The sequence below is a fragment of the Camelus bactrianus genome, chromosome 10 (assembly GCF_048773025.1).
Source record: "Camelus bactrianus isolate YW-2024 breed Bactrian camel chromosome 10, ASM4877302v1, whole genome shotgun sequence".
NCBI classification, from domain to species: Eukaryota; Metazoa; Chordata; class Mammalia; order Artiodactyla; family Camelidae; genus Camelus; species Camelus bactrianus.
The window spans coordinates 22308436-22329150 of record NC_133548.1 but is presented as its reverse complement, the minus strand read 5'-3'; the positions used below and the strand labels follow the sequence as shown (position 1 = coordinate 22329150).

The window sequence follows — 20715 nt, the reverse complement described above, 5'->3', positions numbered from 1 at the left end:
AGTGCAAGCAGAGTATAGAAATAGATGGTGGATCTTGCACTATGACTCAGCTGCAAACTGCTCTCAGGTTGGCTCGGCCAGCACTGCCACTCCCTGCCCACCCCCACCCCCCACCCCGAGCTAAATTCTCGAATTACCAGCCTGAGGTGGGTTTGCACTGGCAGATTCTCAGCCTTGTGGGATTCTCTGTTCCTCTAGCACGTTCTGCTTCCTGATATGGTGCCTTTGATGTGGGAACACACTCCCACAATTCCTTCTTGGCTTTAAGCCATCTGCTGGTAACCTTGGTGGTGGTTATTGTTAATTAAAAATTTTTTTTAATATCTTTGAGTAGGATATGTCCACAGGGTACAAACATTTTAAATATATAATGAGATGTACAGTGAAGACTCTCCCTCCCCTATACTCCAGAAACCCAGTTCCTACTCCTATGCCAAAGATACCTTTTCTTCTTCGTCTTCTTATTTTTACTGAAGTATATTCTGTTACAGTGTGTCAATTTCTGGTGCACAGCACAATGTCCCAGAGCACAGTGTCCCAGTGATGCACATACATACATATCAGATACCTTTTATTACAGTAGTTTGTTGGCTATTATTTCAGAGCTTCTTTATGCATATATAAGGAATATTTATGGAAAAGCAGCTGGGGATACTTGACACTTTATACAAGGTCCACAAACTGGGGTCTGAAGAGGTGGTTTGATGTCTACAGCACAGTGTCTCCCAACGTCAAGGAATAAAGTTTGCTAACCTGTTTCATTGCTTTACTTAATTTCCAGCAGCTGCTTCAACCTTCTCCAGCCTCCTACTTGGGGAAGATGGAGAGGAGGAGATAAAACCCAGTGCACTTATATGTAATTAAAAAAATGCATGTGTGTTTTGTGTGTTTAAACATCAAGGTACCAAATACTTCACTTCAAGGGGCTTCCTGGAAACCAAATCACATAGCTGTGATGGAACAGCCAGTTAGAGCAGATCTGACAAATGAATTTGTTGGTATTGTGTAAATAATTATATATACTTTTTTCTTCCCTTCTCACAAGGTAGCATATTATATACTCAGTTCTGTATCTTGCATTTTTTTATGTAGATCTTTCCATATTACTTAGAGCACTTCCTTTTTTTTTTTTAACAGTTACTTAAAACCTCATTGTATGAATGAACCATAAGTTTTAATGAGCACTTTATTGGTGCACATTTATGTTGGTTCCTGTATTCCACTGTGGTGAAAGCACTATACATATATGCACTGACTATTTCTATCTCACGCTCAGACAGAAATACGACAGAATTTTGTAAGAGACAGAGCAGCTTACTGAGTTACCTGCCCAGGACAATAGAATGTTGATGTAAGTGATCAGGTACGGTCTACTGTGTCATGATACTTCAGTATAATGATACCAAGTGGAGAGGGAGAGGGTTTTGAACTCAGGATTTGGTAAAAGGACAGTTGTGTGGTTCTCTAACACCTGGTTATATATAGTCCACTACCTGAAGCAGATTCCCACACCTGGTCTGGTCCCGCTTCAGTAAAGGACTGAGGACCACCCTTCTCGCTGTGGTGGAGGCATTTCTTCATACTCTGCTTCTTTATTCTCATCCATCACCACCTTTGCTGCCCCTGGTGTGGCTGCTGTGCGCTTCTGAGTCCTTTTTGCTATGCCTTTGTCTTGGCAATTGCAAGTTCACTCTTTAGTCTCTGCTCCTTCATCAGCTGATTTCTACCTCAAGCTTTGACTTCCTGGAATGCGCTGCAGAATTCTGGCCTTGGCCATGGCTTGCTGCTATAATATAAGGGTGCTCTCCCATCCCCGTCACTGCAGCCTTTCTGCCCTTCCTCATAGACAGGGGAGGAGACTTCTTGGGGTCCTCAGTTGGGTAGCATCACCATTCTCCTGGGTACCACTGTGAAAGTCCCTGGGCAATAATTTAACTAACTAATCATGTCCAGCCGCAGTTCACGATTGTTTCTCCTCCGCCTTGATCCAGGGGAGTTTCCATAACTTGACCTTGAAATGCCTACCCTTACCGCTGACCTCTCTCTCTTTCTGTTTTGCCTGAAGCATCATCATTAGTTCAGTGTTTTTCCAGTGTGAGTTCCTCAAGACACCAATTCCATAGCATATAATTTGGTCTCAGAACCATGTTGGTCCCTCTACGTCGTGATACCCAAGATATGCTTGAGAAACTGTTACAAGTAGCCCATTATTAACTTTTTTCCCACTTTTTTGATGAAGCTTGGCTTCTTCACTTAATGGTTTTGGGACTTCCCAGAGGCCATGAAGACTTTGTTGGGAAGTGTTTCTGGCAGCCAGAAGCTGCATCCCTGCCTCTTCCTGTTTCAGAGCCTCCCCGCCAGGGCTGCCCACGTGATTTCTGTTTCCTGTCTGAGAGATGCCTCCAGCCTTGAACACCAGCCGTGACCTACCTGCTCTTGGCTCAGTGACTGGCAAAGGCTTCCCTGTCTCTGTCAGACCCGCCCACATCTGGGCGAACCCCCGGGTTCTGAGGACAAGGTGGCCTTCCAAGAGCCTGCCTTTAACTTGGATCTCAAAATGCAGTGTCCACCACAGACACGTTTTTCTGTCCTGGGAAAAGGAAGGTGTTTTCCTTGCTTTCCAGCTTTCCAGGGCTCTTTCTGGTACAGAAACTTAGATCATGGATGTCTCTTCTTCCTCTGACTCAATCTTAATTGTGTCTATCTTCTGCGCCTTGTGACACCTGGCTATAACTTCCTGTTTATCCTACAGTGGCACTTGGGAATGTTTTTTTTTTTTTGGAGGAGTTAGAACCCAGCAGATGTTGTCAGAACCTTGAGTGTTTGCACCTTAATAACCATGGCTGGTGGGATGTGTAAATGAAATCAGCGGAAGTCATGAAGACTTTATTCCCTAGGGAGCTCATTGGAGCTGATGAACTAGTTATTCTTGGCTCACCTTGTTTAGATCAAATTAAAGAACAAGCAGTAGAGATGGTCCCATGATTTGTCACAGGGAGAAGGGGGTCTGGTGCCAATACCCCCATTATTAATTTTTATTTAAAAATTTTTTTTGAACATTTGCTTTTTGTTCATTTTTTCATTCAGGTTTCTTTTTTTGGAAGGGAGGTAATTAGGTTTATTTATTTATTATTATTATAATTTTTTAAATGGAGGTACTGAGGATTGAACCCAGGACCTCGTGCATGCTAAGCACATGCTTGCTAAGCACACATTCTACCACTGAGCTGAACCCTCCCCCCAATTTTAATTTTTTTTTTTTTACCACTTAAGACTCTTTAACCTTATCCTGGGAGTGGGTTGATTAACCTACTATCTCTCTACACCCTTCCCCAGGGATGTACGCTCCTTGGGGGCAGAGACCTCCTGTCCTGTTCACTTCTGTATACCTGGTGCTAGAACAATGGCTGGCACATAAAGGGAAGCCAAGTGAATGTTCGTGCTGGATAAGTAAGATCTATGTGAAGGACTGCTCAGTTCCTCGGGGATGGGCAGTAAGACCACTCAAGCCATGGCACCCAGCTGAATGTCTCTGATGGATCTGGGGGTGGGACGGGGTGGGGTTATACATGAAAATGTTGAAGTTACAAAAGGTCTGGGCTCGAATCTTAACTCCGCCACTGACATATTTTGGGGACCTCTCTGAGCCTCAGTTTCTTTATACATGAGGAATAATAATCCCCTCACACACACGCACACACACACACTTTGCAATCCTTGGTTGAAGAATGTATGAAAAATGCATTTTAAACCATAAAGTTGCAAATGTAGGGGATTACAAAATTGGGCTCTTTCTCTTCCTTTTTTTTTTTTTTTTTTTTCTGTACATGAAGCTGGTGCCTCGGCCTGCCTCCGCCTCTATTAGATTTAGGATCTGCTGTGGCTACCCTCTTGAAATGTTGGCTTTGTAGAGTGGACTAAAGAATGGATCCCCCTCTAGGATTCCCATCACCCCGATTCCTCAGTGACCTTGGCAGAGGTGGGAGGTTACTAGGGCCTAGGAAAGGACACTCCCTCCTCAGGCCTGGCCTCAGTCCCTGTGCCCCTGGTGAGCACACCAGCTTATCATGCATCCGTGAACGGGACTCCCTGAGCTGTAGCCTCAAGGGCTGCTTGATGGTTTTTCTCTCTCTCCAGGCGGCTGCTGAAGAGTGAACTTGGATCGTTCATTACAGACTATTTCCAGGTAAGCTACTTGGGTCTGAGCACGTCATATTGTGCATCTGGGTACACGTACCTAAAGGGATGGCCGATACTGTGCACCCGGACGTGACTTTAACATCCAAAACTGTGTATCGCTAGTTCTCACTATGGGCTCTGTGGTGCAGCGGCTGTGGAGGGGTACAGGGCAAGCCTGGTCCCTGCTCTTATGGGGATTGCCGTCTCGGGCAGTGGTTCTCAGGCTCTTTGGTCTCAGGGACTCCTTTATGCTCTTAAAAATGATCATTTATTTTGAGTGACCTCTAGCTGTCTTCACTGTATTAGAAATTAAACCTGAGAAACTTTACAATGTGTCTTAATTCGTTCAAATAATAAACCCATTCACACGTGAGCATAAACAGCACTTTTATGAAAAGTAACTTTTTCAGAATTAAAAAATTGTTAGAAGGGGAGCATTGTTTTATGTGTTGGCCAATCTTTGTCTGTAGACTGGAGGCGCAGACACCCTAGGTGACATCCTAGGGCCTAGGATGTCTGTCTCACAGCCAGTCTGTTGTGTTATTGCATGTCATGTAGTCTCTGGAAAATTCCCCAGTACATTCAGGGAGGATGCAAGGCACATAATAGCTTAGTGTTTTAAGGAAATCGTTCTGACCATGTGGAAAAGGTCTGGGGCATCCCCCAGGGGACCCCAAACCACACTTTGAGATCTGCTTCTCTAATGCCATTCCCTCCCACCCCCATGTATGGTATCTAGTTAATTCTAATTATATGTCCCTTTAGCCAAGTTTTCTTGTCACTAAACCTCTTGGTCTATTCTGTTAAAGACAGAATTGGACCAGACAATCTAACATCCCTCCTGCCTAAAAACTTGTTGTTATGGGGCCAATGAGTTCAAGATTCCAGGTTCAGTTAGAGGTTGGTTTCTAATCCACTGACCTGAGCTGCCTTCCTGACTCCAACCAAAGGCACATGGAGGGAGGCTTGAGGGGAAGGTGTCATGTAACTGACTGGGTGACACTTTAGTGAAGTCAGACCCCCCACTTTTCACTTATTAGCCAAGAGATCTTGGGCAAGGTGCTTCAATTCTCTGTGCCTCAGTTTCCCCATCTGTAAAATGGAATAAGAAATATGACCTACCTTATAGGTCATTGTATGGTTTATTACACAAAATAACACATGCAAAGCACACAGCATAGTGTAAGGGGGGCTGGGGCAGCATAGACAAATGCTTAGAGCCAGACTACCTGGGTTCAGTGCCCAGCATAGCCACTTCCTAGCTATGTGACCTTGGGTAAGTTTCTTTTCCTCTCTGTTTCAGTGTCCTGTTCTGTAAAAACAAGGGTCTTGGACCTAATCTTAGTGGGTTTTTGTGAAATTAATGATGATTCATAAAGTGCTTTGAACAGTGACTAGTGCAGAGTAAGACAGGATAATAACTGTTTATTAAATTCACAAAATAGTTGACCCTTGAACAACATGGGTTTGATTGTGTGGGGCGCCCTTATGGGTGAGTTTTTAAACAATTATCTTTTCAAGTATACTATTTAATTTATTTTTTAAGTTTTTTTTTTTTAGCTTTATTACATTTTCTTTGTTTTGGTTTGTTTTGGGGGGGTTAATTAGGTTTATTTAATTTTAAGTGGAGGTACTGGGAACTGAACCTAGGACCTCATGCATATTAAGCACGCACTCTGCCACTGAGCTATACCCTCCCCCTTCCCAATGTGGATTTTGTTTTTAATAGTAAATTCTGTAGTACTACAGGATCTGTGGTTGGTTGCGTCTGTGGGTATGGAGGCCAACTATAAATTATATGCAGATTTTCAACTATGTGGAGGATCGGCCCCCTTCACCCACCGTGTTGTCTGAGGGTCATACTTGTTATTCTAAAGTGTAATCCATCCCCTTCCATGGAAAACTAACATAAAAATACATAACAAATTGGTTTCAGGTTGGTGATATTCTCTAAGGTGAGCATAGTTTTTAGATTGTTGCAAGTTTTTAGGTTTTAAAAACAACACAGGCATCCTTTCCTTTTCTTTCCATAAATCAGGAAGCTTAAACTTGTATGTGCACTGTGAAAGAATGACAAATGTCAGTTGACACACACACACACATGCACACACACCCACCAGAGAATGGTCACTCTAAATCTGGACAAAGCAAGACCCAGCAGAAGCCTGGAATTCAATCAGGTCAAATGTCTTAGCTGTTTCAAAGGAAGCCCCTGTCCAGGAAGAGACAAACAAAGATTAAGAAAGAGATAGTTAGTCACAAATGTGAATCATTTCTGTTGCCCTTGACTCAAAGGTCAGTCGTGCCCACACTCTCTTCTCTTGCTGTCTCTGGTGATGGAGTTTTAAATCCAACTACAGAGAAGTGGTTTTTTCAGTCCCTCCTGGAGAAATCTGGCCCAGCTGCCTTCCTCGTTGGCATTTAAAATAGACAGGGTTCTGTGTGGCTTCAGTCGGGTTTTAAATGTCAGTCCTCTCTTGGCACTGGGGGCTGCCCCTCGGATGGGTGGGGGAGAGCTTTTGGGTGGAGATATGTTTATCTGGGAAGCCCTGAGGTTTGGGGGGCAGTTAATACTGCTTACAAAGTGTATTAGACACTTAACAGCTGGTAACCACATGTCATTTTTATCAAGAGCTTAATCAGAGAAACTGCTCGGTGAATAGTCAGTCTCTTTCTAGGGGTGCGGGGTGGCAACTGGTTTTCATAGTTTTGAATCTGGGTTTTTCCTTATTTTAAGGTGCTAGACTGGAGAAAAGTCTGTCTTCGACCCTGTTTATTGAAATGTCCGTTTTAAGTCTCATGTGGGCAAAGAGTTTTGTTTTTTTTTTTTAAACTGTGTTTGGTTCTCCAGTCCCTAGAAATTCCCGAGTACATAGTAGACGCTCAATAAACTTTCTTGGGACAGAGGGAGGGGGTGTCCACCACGGAGATTTTAGGTGAGAGGTTTTAGGTGGTGCCCGCAATGGCATTAAATGACACTCACCTTCATGGCTGGGAGTTGCTTCCCTTCCTCATTTTCCTTTAGCTCTTCTCATCATGCCAGGGAGAACCTTGGTTTGCGCCCTTGTGACTGTTACATTTCTGCGAGACTTGGTGATCTCTCGTTTAAGGAAGAGAGAGCAGGTTTCAAACTTTGTGTCTTCAGCTAGGAGCATGGCCTGATTATGATTTTGTAACATCGCTTTGTTTGCGCTGAGTTGATCCTTGAGTTACATTCTGTTTACGGTAAATGATGTTGCTGTGGTTTCTTTTTTAAACATATGTGTGTTTTTAAAAAGTGGATTGATTTAAGAAAAATAGGAGACAAAGAATAATAGTGTAAGTGGCCCGGCCTGTGGCCGAGTGGTGAAGGCGGTTCACGAGAGACTCAGGTTTGGAAAGTCCCATGTTAGGCACTGCTTAAAAAATGGGCTGGTTCCACAGCTACACCAAGAAGACCTCTTCGTGTAAGGAGGGCAATCCGGGAGAGAAGGCTGACAGAGGCGCCCTTAGCCTTCATGCTCAACTATCAGATGTTGTTTCAAGAAGGAAGCTCAGAGCAGGCTCTGGAAAGAACGTTCCTCCAGCAAGGAGGAGGGAGGAAGGTCTGGGGGCAAGTGAGGGACAGAACCCAGGAGTGGACAGGTAAAACCTCAAAGCTGCAGACGTGGTTACTGGGGAAGGTGATGACTGGGCTCCTCAACGTGGAGGCTCAGATGACTACCCCCGAGCCCCCGCCCGGGCATCCGCACTCAGCAGTGAGGTCTGTGCCCTGAGACCCAGAACCCCCAACCCAGAGACCACTACTTGGAAAAGCCATCACTGGTGTTCTGCTTTGGAAAGTGAACATTCTCGTTTTGCAGCTTTGAAGAAAGACTCACAGAAAGAATGTCTTCAGTGAAGAGTAATGAAAATGACCTGAGGGGAGGGGAGGGGGAAAGCAGGTGGGAAAAACTATGCTTATCTCGTGTCTGCACGCAGAGAAGACAGGCAGGCCGTTTGATGGGCAAAAGCCCAGATAGATTTCCTAAGACACTGGCCAGCTAAATCTTTGACATTTCCAGCATTGATTTTCCTTCTTCCTCTGTCTGTTTTGAAGTGTGCCCGAAAGAATAATGGGGGTTTCCAACAGGGACTCTTCTGTCCTGGAGACAGCTCTGAGGGATGATTGGGTCCTTTTAACTTTGAAAATGGATGATATGAAATGCTCTGAAGTTTTCTACTACCTGACTAGGTACCTTGGTAGTTTCGGGTACAGGGATGGGAGGGAGGGGTCGAAGATAACACCTTCTGTGCCTCTGCATCTGCTGGCTGTGTTGTGTCTGTTGAAAGCTTTTCCCCAGCCCAGAAGGTTAAATTCCTTTTTGGTGGAATCATAGTTTTGCTTGACACAGAGACTCAATGTGTTGTCAGTGGCCTTGAACAAGAGAGTACCGAGAAAAGGGGAAAGTTGGCCACCATACGCGTCAGTAGGTCACGGATAGCCTAGTACTGTTTGATATAAATATTTCCATCTATTGCTCATACCTGTGGGAGTCTCAGGAGGCCAGTTTCCCCTTAATGCATCATTATCAGAGAAGATTCATTGAAGGTATGTAGCACATGGCAGTTTTCTGAAGGAGAGACCCACAGAAGCATCTTGGTCACCACAGTGTTTGAAATTGAAGTGCAGGGATGTAGATGTGTCCATGTGGGTAACACACAGCCTAGTGTTAACTAAAGACCCAAATGGATGGTAAAGGCTTAAAAAAACAGGCCCAGAATAAATACATTTTGTAGGGACAAAGATAGGACTTGTAGGGACAAAGATAGGACTTCTTACAAGTGTGGGCTTGTAAGAATCCACAGAAAGCTGGGTGGAGAGACAGTAAAGAGTGGGGGAAATTATTTCTGCAATTTCCAAACCCAAACTGAATAAAGGAGAAAAGTGTCACCTCTTTTTTTTTTTTAAAGCCAGCCAGAGAAGGCTTCTAAAATAAGTGGGATTCCCGAAATTGGAAAAAGGTAATTAGCGGGACAGGAGGTAGTAAGGGACAATTCACATGTACTCTGCTTTGAAGGTAAAATTGGGGCCAGTGTATAAAGGGATTCTGAACAAGAGGAGCTGGGCTCCAGTGAGAAGATAAGGAATAGGGGAGAGGAGCATGCGATTAGAGGTTGCATTTTTTATTTGGCCAGATCTTGGAAGAGAAGCCTTGTGGAGTCTGTGGATATTGGGGTGGCCTAAAGCTTCCCTTGGCCACTAAGCAGGAAGAGGATGGGGTGATGCTAGTCTGGGGGCTCCCAGGAGGATCCCCAGCTGTTTTAGGCTGCCTTCTGTGGGGCTGCCCACCACCCAGCGTTTTCCTTCCAGCCCCTTTTCCAGGCTTAATCTCCTCAGCAGTTACACGAATTTCATGCATTAATTTGAATATTTTTATTGTACTTTACTCAAATTTTCTGAAGATAATGGGAAAAAAATGAGTCTTGAAATTGATAACCATAGATCTTAATATAATTGAGATCAGGGTGGAAATCCATGGGCATGTTGAAACTGCAAAGCTTCAGCCTCGTTGGACTGAGTTTATTGCACGTTCAATTGTTAAAGAAAGAACATCTAGGTACAAAATGCCGCAAATAAATCACTCGAAGATGAGCTCCAAAGATGAGGTGTAATTAGGGAGTTTATAATCCTTCTTAGCTCCACGGGAATAGAAGCTTTCCTAATGTCACCCGAGTGTCTTGTGGAGTACGTGTTTTCAGGAACCCATTGTAGGTGAAATTGGGTGACTTCCAGGAGACCAGGCGGGCAATGGCAGGAGATGGGGTCAGGGTATCACTGCGGGGAGGGGCGGAAGCCAGGGATAGACACGAAACAGTGGGGCAAAAATACGTGAAAACACCAGCAATTCTTGAGAAGTAAAGACTGAGGTGGGAGGGCTGAGAAATGTTTGTTGGACATGGAAAGCCACGGGGCAACTTTCTCGGAGGCTATTTCAGAGCTATGAGGCCAAAAAACAATGGTCATAGTAACAACAGCAACTATTTTCAAGCATTTATGTGCCAGGCATTGTTCTAAGTCGGTGCTTCTCAAAGTGTGGTCCCTGGACCTGCATCTTCAGCATCACCTGAGGATGTGCTGGAAAAGCAGATTCTCAGGCCCCACCTCAGACTAACTAACTGCAGATAAACTGGGAGGTTGCAGCCCAGCAGTCTGTGTTTAGCAAGTTCTCCATGATTCTCATGTGTGCTTAAGTCTGAAAGCTGCTAAGAGCATTTTCTCCTGCGCTCAGTCATTTATTCCTCCTGACAGCTGATGAGGAAGATTTTGTTATTCCCATTTTGCATAGACTGCAACTGGACCTGGGAGAAGGGAGGTTGTTATCCAAGGTCATACAGCTAGAAAAAGGTAGAGCAGAGATCACACCCAGGCCATTTGGCCCCAGAAGAAAAACATTTGTACTTTAAATGTTGAAAATGTCCTGTAGGTGTCCCCTGAAAAACCTCAGAGGAAGGAAATTTCTATGTTTTTAAATTTAAATTTTATTTTCTTACTTCCAGCAAGACAGACAAGGGATTATTTTCCCTTGTAAAACAGCTTTTTAAAAAGGTCAGATTCACCCTTTTAACTACCAGCTAAATGGTGCTAAATGAAGAAATAGCATTTGTACCAAGTTTTAAAATTTTTTGAGTCTCCATTTAGGGCTTTCTCTCTGGTTTCCTTACACCCACCCACACCCCAACCCCCACCCCAGGATGGGCTTATTAAGAACTCTCTGGGCCTGAGGGTGAGCTGTGTTTGTAAGACTTTTTGTTGATTATCTAGGAAGGCATCCAGGTTCACAGGAAATGTAGACATCCTTAGAGATGACAGCTGCCCTTTCAGAGTCACAGAAGGGAAAAGAAATGGAGGTGGCCCATGAGTTCCATCCCTGGCTTGGGACCAACCACAGCAACCTTTGCCCCGGAGATGCATGCCTGGAATGGAACTGTCGCTTAATACGCGTTCTCGGTGGGCAGAGTCACATGCCCCCAGACCCCTCGGGGGTAGGAAAGAATGTCTCATTTGGGAAGAGACTCCACCTGGGAGCCAGGTGTGCCCCTTGCCAGGTATTAAGTGTGGATAATGGAGAGGAAGGCTATGGGATAGCACCTTTGGAGAGGTGGAGGTTGGGGAGCTGGCAGCAGCATTGGGCAGCAGAAAGACAGCATGGAAGCTTGGCTGGAATCTAGTTACATGGCCTGAAATTGCCAAGCCCGCTGCCCCCAGTATCTGTGAACTGAAGGGATCTCGCCTACTTCCCCTTGTGGGCAAGAGCATAAAAAACCTCTCCAGCTGACAGGGTAGGTGAGCACAATGCCTAAAAACACCAAACCCTTCTGCCGGGTAGGTCTGGATTCCAATCCTTGCTAGAACAGGTACTGGCTGTGTGGCTGCAGGCATGTGACTTAACCTCTCTGAGCCTCAGCTGTCTTAGTGGTAATCTAGTTGCAGTCATAGCACTTACTTCAAAAGGCTGATGCAGTTACAGATGAGGTGACGTGTAAAGTTCTTTGTACATAGTCGGCAGTCAACAAATGATAGCTAGTCATATCTTAGCATCTTTATCGTTATTGCTAAAGTAAACCCGAGAAATAGGCTGGGGGAAAGACTTGGGCTGGATTTTGGCCAACCTGGGTGCAAATTCTGGTCTCACATTTATTAGTTGCTTCTCTGAACCTCAGTTTCTTCCTCTGTGTAAAGGGGATAAGTTTGTGGCAAAGGTATAGTGAGTTGATGAACGAGAGGGGTAAAACAGTGCCTGACACAGCGCAAAGACCAGTACCTCTACTGTCAGCCTTCCTTTGCTCATTATCATCTTCACTGCTAAAGCGTTAGGAGCAACGGGGGCAGCTAGGGGGTCCTTGAGCATTTACAGCATTCCTACCTTGCATGGAAAGTTCTTCCGTCTGGGAAGATGGAAGTAGCATCATTCTCCCCGCCCACTAGCTTGTTGGTTCCCTGTTTTTCTGAGTCCCTCTGGCCGGGTTGGGGAGGAGCCTGCTTGATGGGAGATGCACGTTGTTGCCAAGCTCTGTGCTCCAGCCGCCCACCCTCTCCTCTGCCCTCGCCACCTCCTCTCGCCCCCTCTGTGATTACCTAGAATGAGCTCGATCTTTCCAGCCCGCTGAGGACTGCGTTTATTTTGGATGTCCTTCTGCAGACATCCTTGTTTTTGTTTTTGTTTTTTTTGCATTTTTCCTCTGAGCCTTGTTCTCCTATTGGCAGCCCACTTTTCAATGTCTTAATAAAAGCAGATAGGTTAGTTCTTTTTTCACTTCTGGGATCCTCGGTTGCTTCATTAGAGTGCTGTGTATTCTTTGTCTACGAGCTTTTGTGGGGGGGAAGCATTCAGTAACAACAGGCCCAGTTCCAAGTCCCGAATCATTTCCCAGGTGGCCGCTACTTAATGTAACTGTCTTTTGGCTTGAAGCCTTTGGACTGGGGAGGTGATGGGGCTGGTGCCATGGGGCAGGGAGTGGGACCAGAGCAAAGTTGGGATCTTTTCCAGCTCTGTTCCCACACAGCATCACCACTGCCCTGGAGCAAACATCTTCTCAGCAGCTTCTAGAGTCAGGCATGTGTCAAGGGCTGGGAACACGGGCAGGTGAGGGCCAGGGAGAACAGATGCTTCAAAAGACAAAACAATGCAAGATAGCTGTCTGAATCAAGGCTGGTTTTCTTTTCTTTTTTTCCTTTTTCCTTTAGGTCTCAGCAGCCTTAAGTCCCACGGGTGTCCAGCTGGCGTGTCCTTAGGTGAAGTGGCCAGCAGACAGAGTGGGCTTTGCAATTTGCAGGGCCTGGTGCACAATGAAAACGTGGCTCCCACTAGGGTGGGGAAGACCACTCCCCTTCCCGGGGACCTGTTGCTGCAACCCACCGTAGACAGGGCCCCTAAGAGACTGTAACCTTCCTGCTCTCAGTACGCGTAGATCGGGGTGGTCAAGAGGCAGCAGGCGGTGGGAAGCAGGAGACCGAAAGCCCCTCCTGGAGAGGCTGTAGGAGACAGGACCAGGGATGAGCTGAGACCAAGGCCCTGGGGCATTGCTCAACCGCCCTATCAGGCTTCACTTGCAAAACACAGAATATTAAGAAGTGCAGATTGTCACTGGGGAGTACTAACTCCCAAGCATGAGGCCCTTCAGAGCATGAGGCTCTTAGGATTACAGGGCCCTTTGGAGCAGAGGGGGCCTGTGTGACTACAGATTCCCAGGAGAGAAGGTAGTTGGCTCAGTTTGGGACTCAGGCCGGATGGAGGGCAGGGATCAGGCCAATCAGCTAAGCTGAAGATGTGGGCTGGGTTCAAGGGGCTCGGGCAGGCCCGGTGGGCAAAGCTCCGCTGAGTAGATGGTGGGCAGTTCTCCAGAGAAGTGGGGCTGTGGTCAGGCTGGTCCCAAAGGTCCTGACTCACCTTGCAGGTGCCAAATAAAAGACGGAGACCATACTGCTAGCTGCAGTTTATTCAACTGAAAGATAAGAGCAGCACCTTCAAAGGTCTAGGAGTGTAAGAATTTTCAAGACGCTTTTGAAAGGTGCTTGAGCTTCCCGGAGAATGGGTCCACCTAAAAATGATCGAAACTGCGTGTGACCAATTGATTTGGACCACAGGACCAGGGAGAGGGGAGCATGACTAGATGATTCTTGTGGCCCCTTCTAACCCCAAGTTTGTTCCTCTTATTTTGGTTGAAGCTACAGAATTTCCATGCTGTGTATCATGAGAAATTTAAAAAGAATGTTTTCTTTTCCGTTTCTCCATAGTACACAGATAACTTCTTTTCCTTGAAAAAAGAATTTTTTTTTTTTTTTTTTTTTTTTTTTTTGCCCCAAATGTCTCCTTGAAGGAGTAAGACCTAGAAAAGAGGAGGAAGGAGAACCCAGGCCAATTTTTAAAGTTGATCTCTTCAGATACAGAGTCGTTTTTATCAAACGAAGAAAATGCCATTTGTAAAGTGAGAGCAGAATGTAACATATTCCTAAGAGCGTGAGAGTTTCAGGGACTCTATATCATTTTCTCTCCTCTTAAAAATATTCTGTCTTTCACTTGGATTTCTTAAAAGCAGAAAGTGGTCTGTAGCACCAAAACAGGGAATATACACTCAGTGAATATTTATTACTTCCACTGTGTTCTAGGCCCTCTCAGAGCCAGAAGGACTGAAATAAATGGCCTTCACCCTGAAGGACCGAAAATCCTAACACATAGGATATGGGGTTTGAATTAATCTTCTGTAATTAACTCAGTATGTAACCTGGACCAGGATTTTATTTCTTTTGGTGCCTTAGTTCCCCTCCCCCCACCCTTAAAACGTAGATTATGAAAACTGCATCGCAGGACGGAGTCTCTCTTCCATTGGGAGGTGCATCTCAGAAACATGAAATCAAGGAGGGTTTGTGAGGCTGTTCTGGAAGAAGGCCGGGGCATCTGTCTTGGCAGTAGAGTTGGTGACAGAGAACAGTGCCTCAGAAGGCCTTGCACAGAGTGCCCAGGGGACGTCCTGAGACTCTCATCTGGGCCAGTGACAGGGACCCAGGCGTAGGCCACAGGGTCTACCCCAAATGGGGTTTTTTTTTTTGCTCAGAAACATTCAGGTGGGGTGACTGCCGTCTGGAAACAACCCCCTACCCTTCCCTGACCAGCTCAGCTGTCCTGATTTTGCTAGTCTCTGTTGGGTGCCGTGGGGCTTTCTTGCTGCTGGGGTTCTTGTGCTTGGCGGGGAGACAGAGAACACAGTGACGAGTTCACCTTCATGACCTGTCTGTGCTGTGATTCCTGGTAAGGGAAAGGATATTTTTTTGTCCTTTAACAGAGTTCGGGCACTCCTATAGGATATGACTCTAACTTTGATTTGGGATTCCATGTTGAAACTAACTAGTGGCCAGTTGCTTTTAAAAATTAGATTATATCTTGTGAATTTTAATAGGATCTACAAAATTTGGTTCATATGTATTAGTCACAGAAATGTAATAATATCTTTGATACAATACTTAAATGTATTTGATGTAGGTCCATTCATCACTATCTTTATCTCCCACACCCTTTGTGAAGATAATTTGACTAAGAGCACCACAGACAGGATATGATGATGACTGAGAACATAAAATACCTAGTGAGTGTGTGTGTGTGTGTGTGTGTGTGTGTGTGTGTGTGTGTGTGTGTGTGTGTGTTTATAATGATTAATTATTACAAGAACTTTATGGCATTGCTAGTGTCATGCCATGTTGCAGATGAGGGACTCAAGACTCCAGGAGATGAAGTCCAAGGTCACACAGCTAGAAAGTGGCTGAGCTGAGACTTGAACCCCTGTCTGATGTCCAGGTTCTTTCCGCTCTGACATGTAAGCTCTCAGCATCACTGTAGCAGGGTTTTAGGGCTTTATCAAGGAGAGTACTAAGAAATGCATTAGGGGCTGGTAGGACGAACACCCCTGTGGATCCCCCACCCCATGAAAATAGGCCTTTGATAATCTGAAGATGTGAGGTGAGTGACAAGGCCTCCTTGCTCTCTGAGATTCTGTGACCTTTAGGGAGGCTTCCCGTGTCATATGGGACCAGCCGTAGCCTTTTTGGGGGAAGGAAGGGGTCTGGGAAGGCCTGCTGGAAGGCAGCAAAGCAGAGTAGGGAGAACATGGCGTCTGGAGCCATGAAGACTGGCTCTTTTTCCTGCAGGCAAGTCTCTTTACTGACTATCAGTAAAATCAGGGTCATGGCATCAACTTGGTAGGATTATTGGGAGGGTTGGAATTAGATGAGATGAACATAAACCTCTGATTGATGCAAAATGCTCAGCGGTCTGTTAGTTGCAGTTGCAAAGGGACTTAAGCTTACCCTCTCTTTCCCTGACTCTCCCACTCACACGCTCGTGGTGGACACATGCTCACTGCTGCTTAAAATTTCTCAGGCATTCTTTCCTGCTAGTGTGAGAAACCCCAAATTTCTCATTTTTATAAAAAAATCTATTATTTCTAAATAATATCCCACTGCCTCCATGCTCCCTTTTCTGAGTTCAGAGGAAGGGCCTGAAGGACATCGGGCGTCCACCCTCGTCCATCCGTAGAACTCAGCCAAACCTGTGGCTGGAGGGATGGGATGGTGGTTGGGTTTGGCTCTCGCCTCCTCCCTTTGCTGTGGGATGTCTCAGTGACTCCTCCGGAAGCCTTGGCCTTCCCAGAGGACCAAAGACATCTTCAGCGTGGAGGCGTGACTGGCACCCATGTGCCTAGAACCCCGTGCCCTCGCCCATTGGAAGCAGCTGAGGGTCTGCCACGCGGTGAAGTAGCCCAACTCTTGTGTCCTTTGTTCTCTCTTGGCAGAACCAGCTTCTCGCGAAAGGCCTGCTGTTTGTGGAGGAGAAGGTTCAGCTGTGTGAAGGCAAGTACAAGGCAGCGCTGGCACGGTGGGGCCTCCGACTCAGCCTTGGGGGTTTGGACAGCTGAACGCTCCCGGCCAGGGGAGGCGGGCTCCCCGCGCGGGAGGCTCCAGCCACTGCCCGTCCAGCTGGGCGGCGGCCTTGCAGTCTGAGCCAGCCACTCCCGGCCGTGCAAGTCAGACTGTGTTTGGGGGAAGGAGGGGGAGTTGGGGTGGCCTCTTTGGAGACCCCACTAAAGGGGGGTTTCATGGGATGCTTGGTGGTGGTTCTCCTCTGGAGGGAAAAATGATCCTGCAGATCCTGTCTGAGCCAGGCTCTTTCCTGCTGGCCTTTGTGTGATTTCTTGAAGTCAGACGTGCCAGGAGGTCTACCCATTAGAGGGACAGGAGTCTGGGCAGGCGCCCACTCTGTGGGATGTGATTCAATAAGCAAAGAAAAATTTCCCAGCCTTGGAGGATTTTAGAATCTGACTGACAGGCTAGAAAGTTACTGAACGAAGGTGGGAGATGGGGGCGAAGGCGAGACTGGCCAACCACGTGACTCCACAAACACGGATCCCGATCTTAGCTTGTCATCTGCTTCTTGGGTGACTTTTGGCAAGACTATGGTTTCTGTGAGCCTTGGGGTTTTTCCTTTAATAACTTTTAAATGATGAAATGGGACTAGGGGTTGTAGGGAGCATACAGAGCATAACCAGCCTAGTTTCAGACCTGGCACGTGGTAGGTGTGCAAACTGTGCCTTCCTTTCTTCCTACTCCAGCTGAGAGGCCTCTATCTGTAGGTCAAGTTTACTTTTAGATTCAGACTTATCAGGCAGTAGGTCATCCCTTTTTTCTCCCCCTTCCCTGGGAAAGACACTGGCATCCAGGGAAGTGTCTCCTAGAAAGACAAAGCGGGAAGAAAAATGAGAAACTGACACTGGAAGGTACCACAGGAAGTGCTCACCAAAACTTTGGAAAAAGAGAGGTTCGAAATTGACCTCTGTGTATTTGAGAGTTAACTGAATCTGCAGCCCTGTGTCCCTCAAACACAACTACGTTGACACTCATTCAACCTTAGAAATACCCACAAACCCAAGGTCTTGTTTCTGAATGACCTGCTTTGACGAGGGCTTCATGGCCTTTTTTGCATTTAGGAGTGAGGCGAGTACACAGGGTGGAAGGTGGCTGCCTGGTCTCTGCCCACATTATTTGTAAATCCCTTGGGGAGTTATTCCATGCTCCTGGAAATGTGGGAAACCAGCGTTATGAAAGAGACACTGAGCAAACCCAGAGATTCAAAGACCCTTAAAAGGGAAAGTTGAATGTCTCTTGCCCAAGTGACACCCAGTGTAGCTACACTCAGAGTGAAAACCTGGGCACGGAGCTGATGGGCTAAATGCAGGGCATCCAAGGTTCTGTGCTTCGGCTCCAAGGTGTTCTCTCTGGGTCGCTTGCCGTCCTGGGGTCCAGGTGTTGGGGTCCAGGTGTCAGGGTCCTTTTTGCACAGTGAAGGGGGCAGGTAGGGAATCTGTAGGGTTTTCACAACTTCAACCAGAACATCTCCACTTTTTAATTTATGTGTGATAACTCCAAGAAAGATTTTGTTTGGATTCAAAGGATTCTCTTGCTATAAAATAGAGTTTGGAAACAACGGATAGGATCCATCGTATCACTGATCAGACTTTACTGACCGAGTAGTGTGTGCACGTCTGCCCTGCCTGCGGTCCGCAGTGGGGCAGAGGCAGCTCTCACCCACGTGTTGCTCTTTCGTGGACAGAACATGCCTGGTTACATTCAGTAATCTTTTCTAGAACTTTAGTGCCCATGGCTTTAAAGAAGCTTCTCGTACCTCTTCTGTATACCTCTGGTGATCTAAACTTCCATGGCAATTAGAGGATCATTTTTATAGGCAGTCCTCTAGAACCTTCCATCCAAACCCCCTTCATCTTTGCAGGGAGCTAAGTCCTTGACTTGTGGGCTGTTCCTGGAGGTGAAGTCATCTCCTTCCTTTAACCCTTTCTTCCCAGGGCTACTCTGTTTTGTTAGCCTGTGTCTCTGATGTTCTTCTCTGAACACTTTCCAAAACCCCCATCACTCTCTGAAGTTTGCAGCCAGCAATTAGACGCAGGTTCCCCGGAGAGGCACCTTCCTGCTGCCGGGTTGGAGGATTACCTCATGTGCCAATGGGTGTTCTATCCTGGCGGGGAAGGGGAGTAGGTAGGCACCAGCAGTGACCAACAGGACTCTCCTTCCCTTTCTTTCGGTCAGGAGGGCCTCTGCTGGTCTTTGTAATGGAAAGCTTAGGATAAAGGCCATCAATATATGAGCTGGAATAGCCTTTTCTCCTTTGAGATACATTAACCAGGAGTTGGAGTCCACGTTGGTTTTAGGTACCAGGATGACCTAACGTTTCACATGGTCCTCCTGACTTCCCGACTCCTCTTTGCAGTGAACGAGCATAGCCTACATTTGAGACGAGGATGGTGATTGATTCACACATTTATTGATGAGCTGCTGTTTACCAGATACTTTGCTTAGTGCTGGGGACACAGTGGTGAACAAAAACTTCGTAGGACTACAGGCCCTCGTGGAGCTTACAACCCGGTGAGGGGGGACAGATACTAATCAAACCACCATCAAATATAAAACTGCTACCGGGGCAAGTACAAAGAATACAATCCATAGTAGGGGGATTTGACCAGTGATGGAGACTCACCTGTGGAATTGAGGCTGGAGTTGAACCTAGAGAGATAAACAAATGTAGGTTAGGCAAAGAGAGGAGGGAGAGAACAATCTAGGCAAAGGGACTGGCATGTGCAAAGGCCCTGTGGCATGAAGGATCATGGTGAGTGTGAGGGGCTGAAATAAATTCACAGAGTTAGGACCCAATGGCTGAGGGGAAGACAGAAGAGGATGAAAACACAGAAGAAGGAAACAGACTCCCACCAGGTTGCCCAGGTTGTGGAGGTTTTCTTTATCTAAGAGCAAAGGGAAATTCTGAAGCTAATTATTAAGTCCTACTCTGTCCAGCCTCATATTTCGGTTGATAGGTAACCTCCTTCCACTCACCAGTGCTTGTATCTGCAAAAACAGTACATTTGATACTTGCCATTCATTCATTCAAAGATTTCCAAATATTGATTTACCGATGCACTAGGCACCACACTATGTGCTAAAATAGAATGGTGAGCAGGACAGACAGGGCTGGTGCCCTCAACTCCCATTCTAGTGGAGGAGACAGAAGTAAATGAGTGACTCCAACAGAGTGTAATTGGCGCTTGGCAGGGGAAAGTAGAGGGTGCTGTGGCTTTGCATTTTCCCCCAGTGTATTTCACTCTGACCTTTCAAAATCTGCACGTCTTTGGCCCTGCTGGCTACTCGTCATGCCTTGTTCTGTTCTCTTTCCCAGGCACTGCTTTTGTTGTCCATTAAGTCAATAGATGGGCGATGCTCAATTAATCAAGACCTGTTTATTGGAACTGGCAACATTTTACCAGACGCATCTCAGTGTCTAATCTTGGCTGACCCAGTTTCCCAGCCTCAGCTGAGCAGAGACGGTGCCCAGGCATCTCTGTTATCTAGGTCATTAAACGGCAGCCCCTGCGCAGGCTCCCCTCTGCCAGTGCCTGCCTTTTCTGCAGGTGCAGAGTTCCTCGCACAGCCTTCCGGTGGCGTTGGGTGGCCCGTGTCCATCTACCCTGGGGGTGGCCCTTGGCCAGGGCCTGGATAAGCAGTGTCTGGGGGTGGGTCTTGTGCTTTGCAGAGACTATTCAGAGACTGTTGCCCTGCCGGTTACTGCAAAGCCGTGGGTGGAAGTGACAGTTTCTAAGCCCTCTTTTTATCTCCCTCAACTGACAGCTCAAATCTAGACTAAAAAGCCAGTCTCTTGGGATTACAAAAACAGAATAATATATAACTGTGCATATGGTCTTCCTGGATTACATTGGTCAGGAGCGTGGTTTCTGGAATCCCAGCTCTGCCTTCTAGCTGTGTGACTCTGAGCCCGGATAGCTGGCCTGTCCAAGCTGTAAAGTGGGGTAATAGAGTCTACTCGTGAGATATCTTACAAATAGATGGTCTTGCACAGTGCCTGATAGTGTTGTAACCATCTCGTGATGATAGCAGTTATGTGCGTCTCAAAATTCAGCTCCCTTTTCTGAATTAAAGGAGAGAAGGCCTATTTGCATATTTTC

General features: G+C 46.4%; 1 protein-coding gene across 9 annotated transcripts in view; it reads left to right on the top strand.

Moving 5' to 3' along the window:
* Positions 1 to 20715, top strand: part of PRR5L (proline rich 5 like) — a 68468-nt gene that overhangs the window by 27715 nt on the left and 20038 nt on the right. For 7 of the 9 annotated variants that reach the window (XM_045524028.2, XM_010964667.3, XM_045524025.2 and 4 more), the window contains exons 4-5: positions 4138 to 4186; positions 16486 to 16543. In XM_045524028.2, the coding sequence (XP_045379984.2) occupies positions 4138 to 4186; positions 16486 to 16543 (107 nt within the window). Of the gene's footprint in view, positions 1 to 1328; positions 1352 to 4137; positions 4187 to 16485; positions 16544 to 20715 lie in introns of those variants that run through there. The other 2 variants (XM_074372164.1, XM_074372163.1) reach the window with 2 other exon arrangements.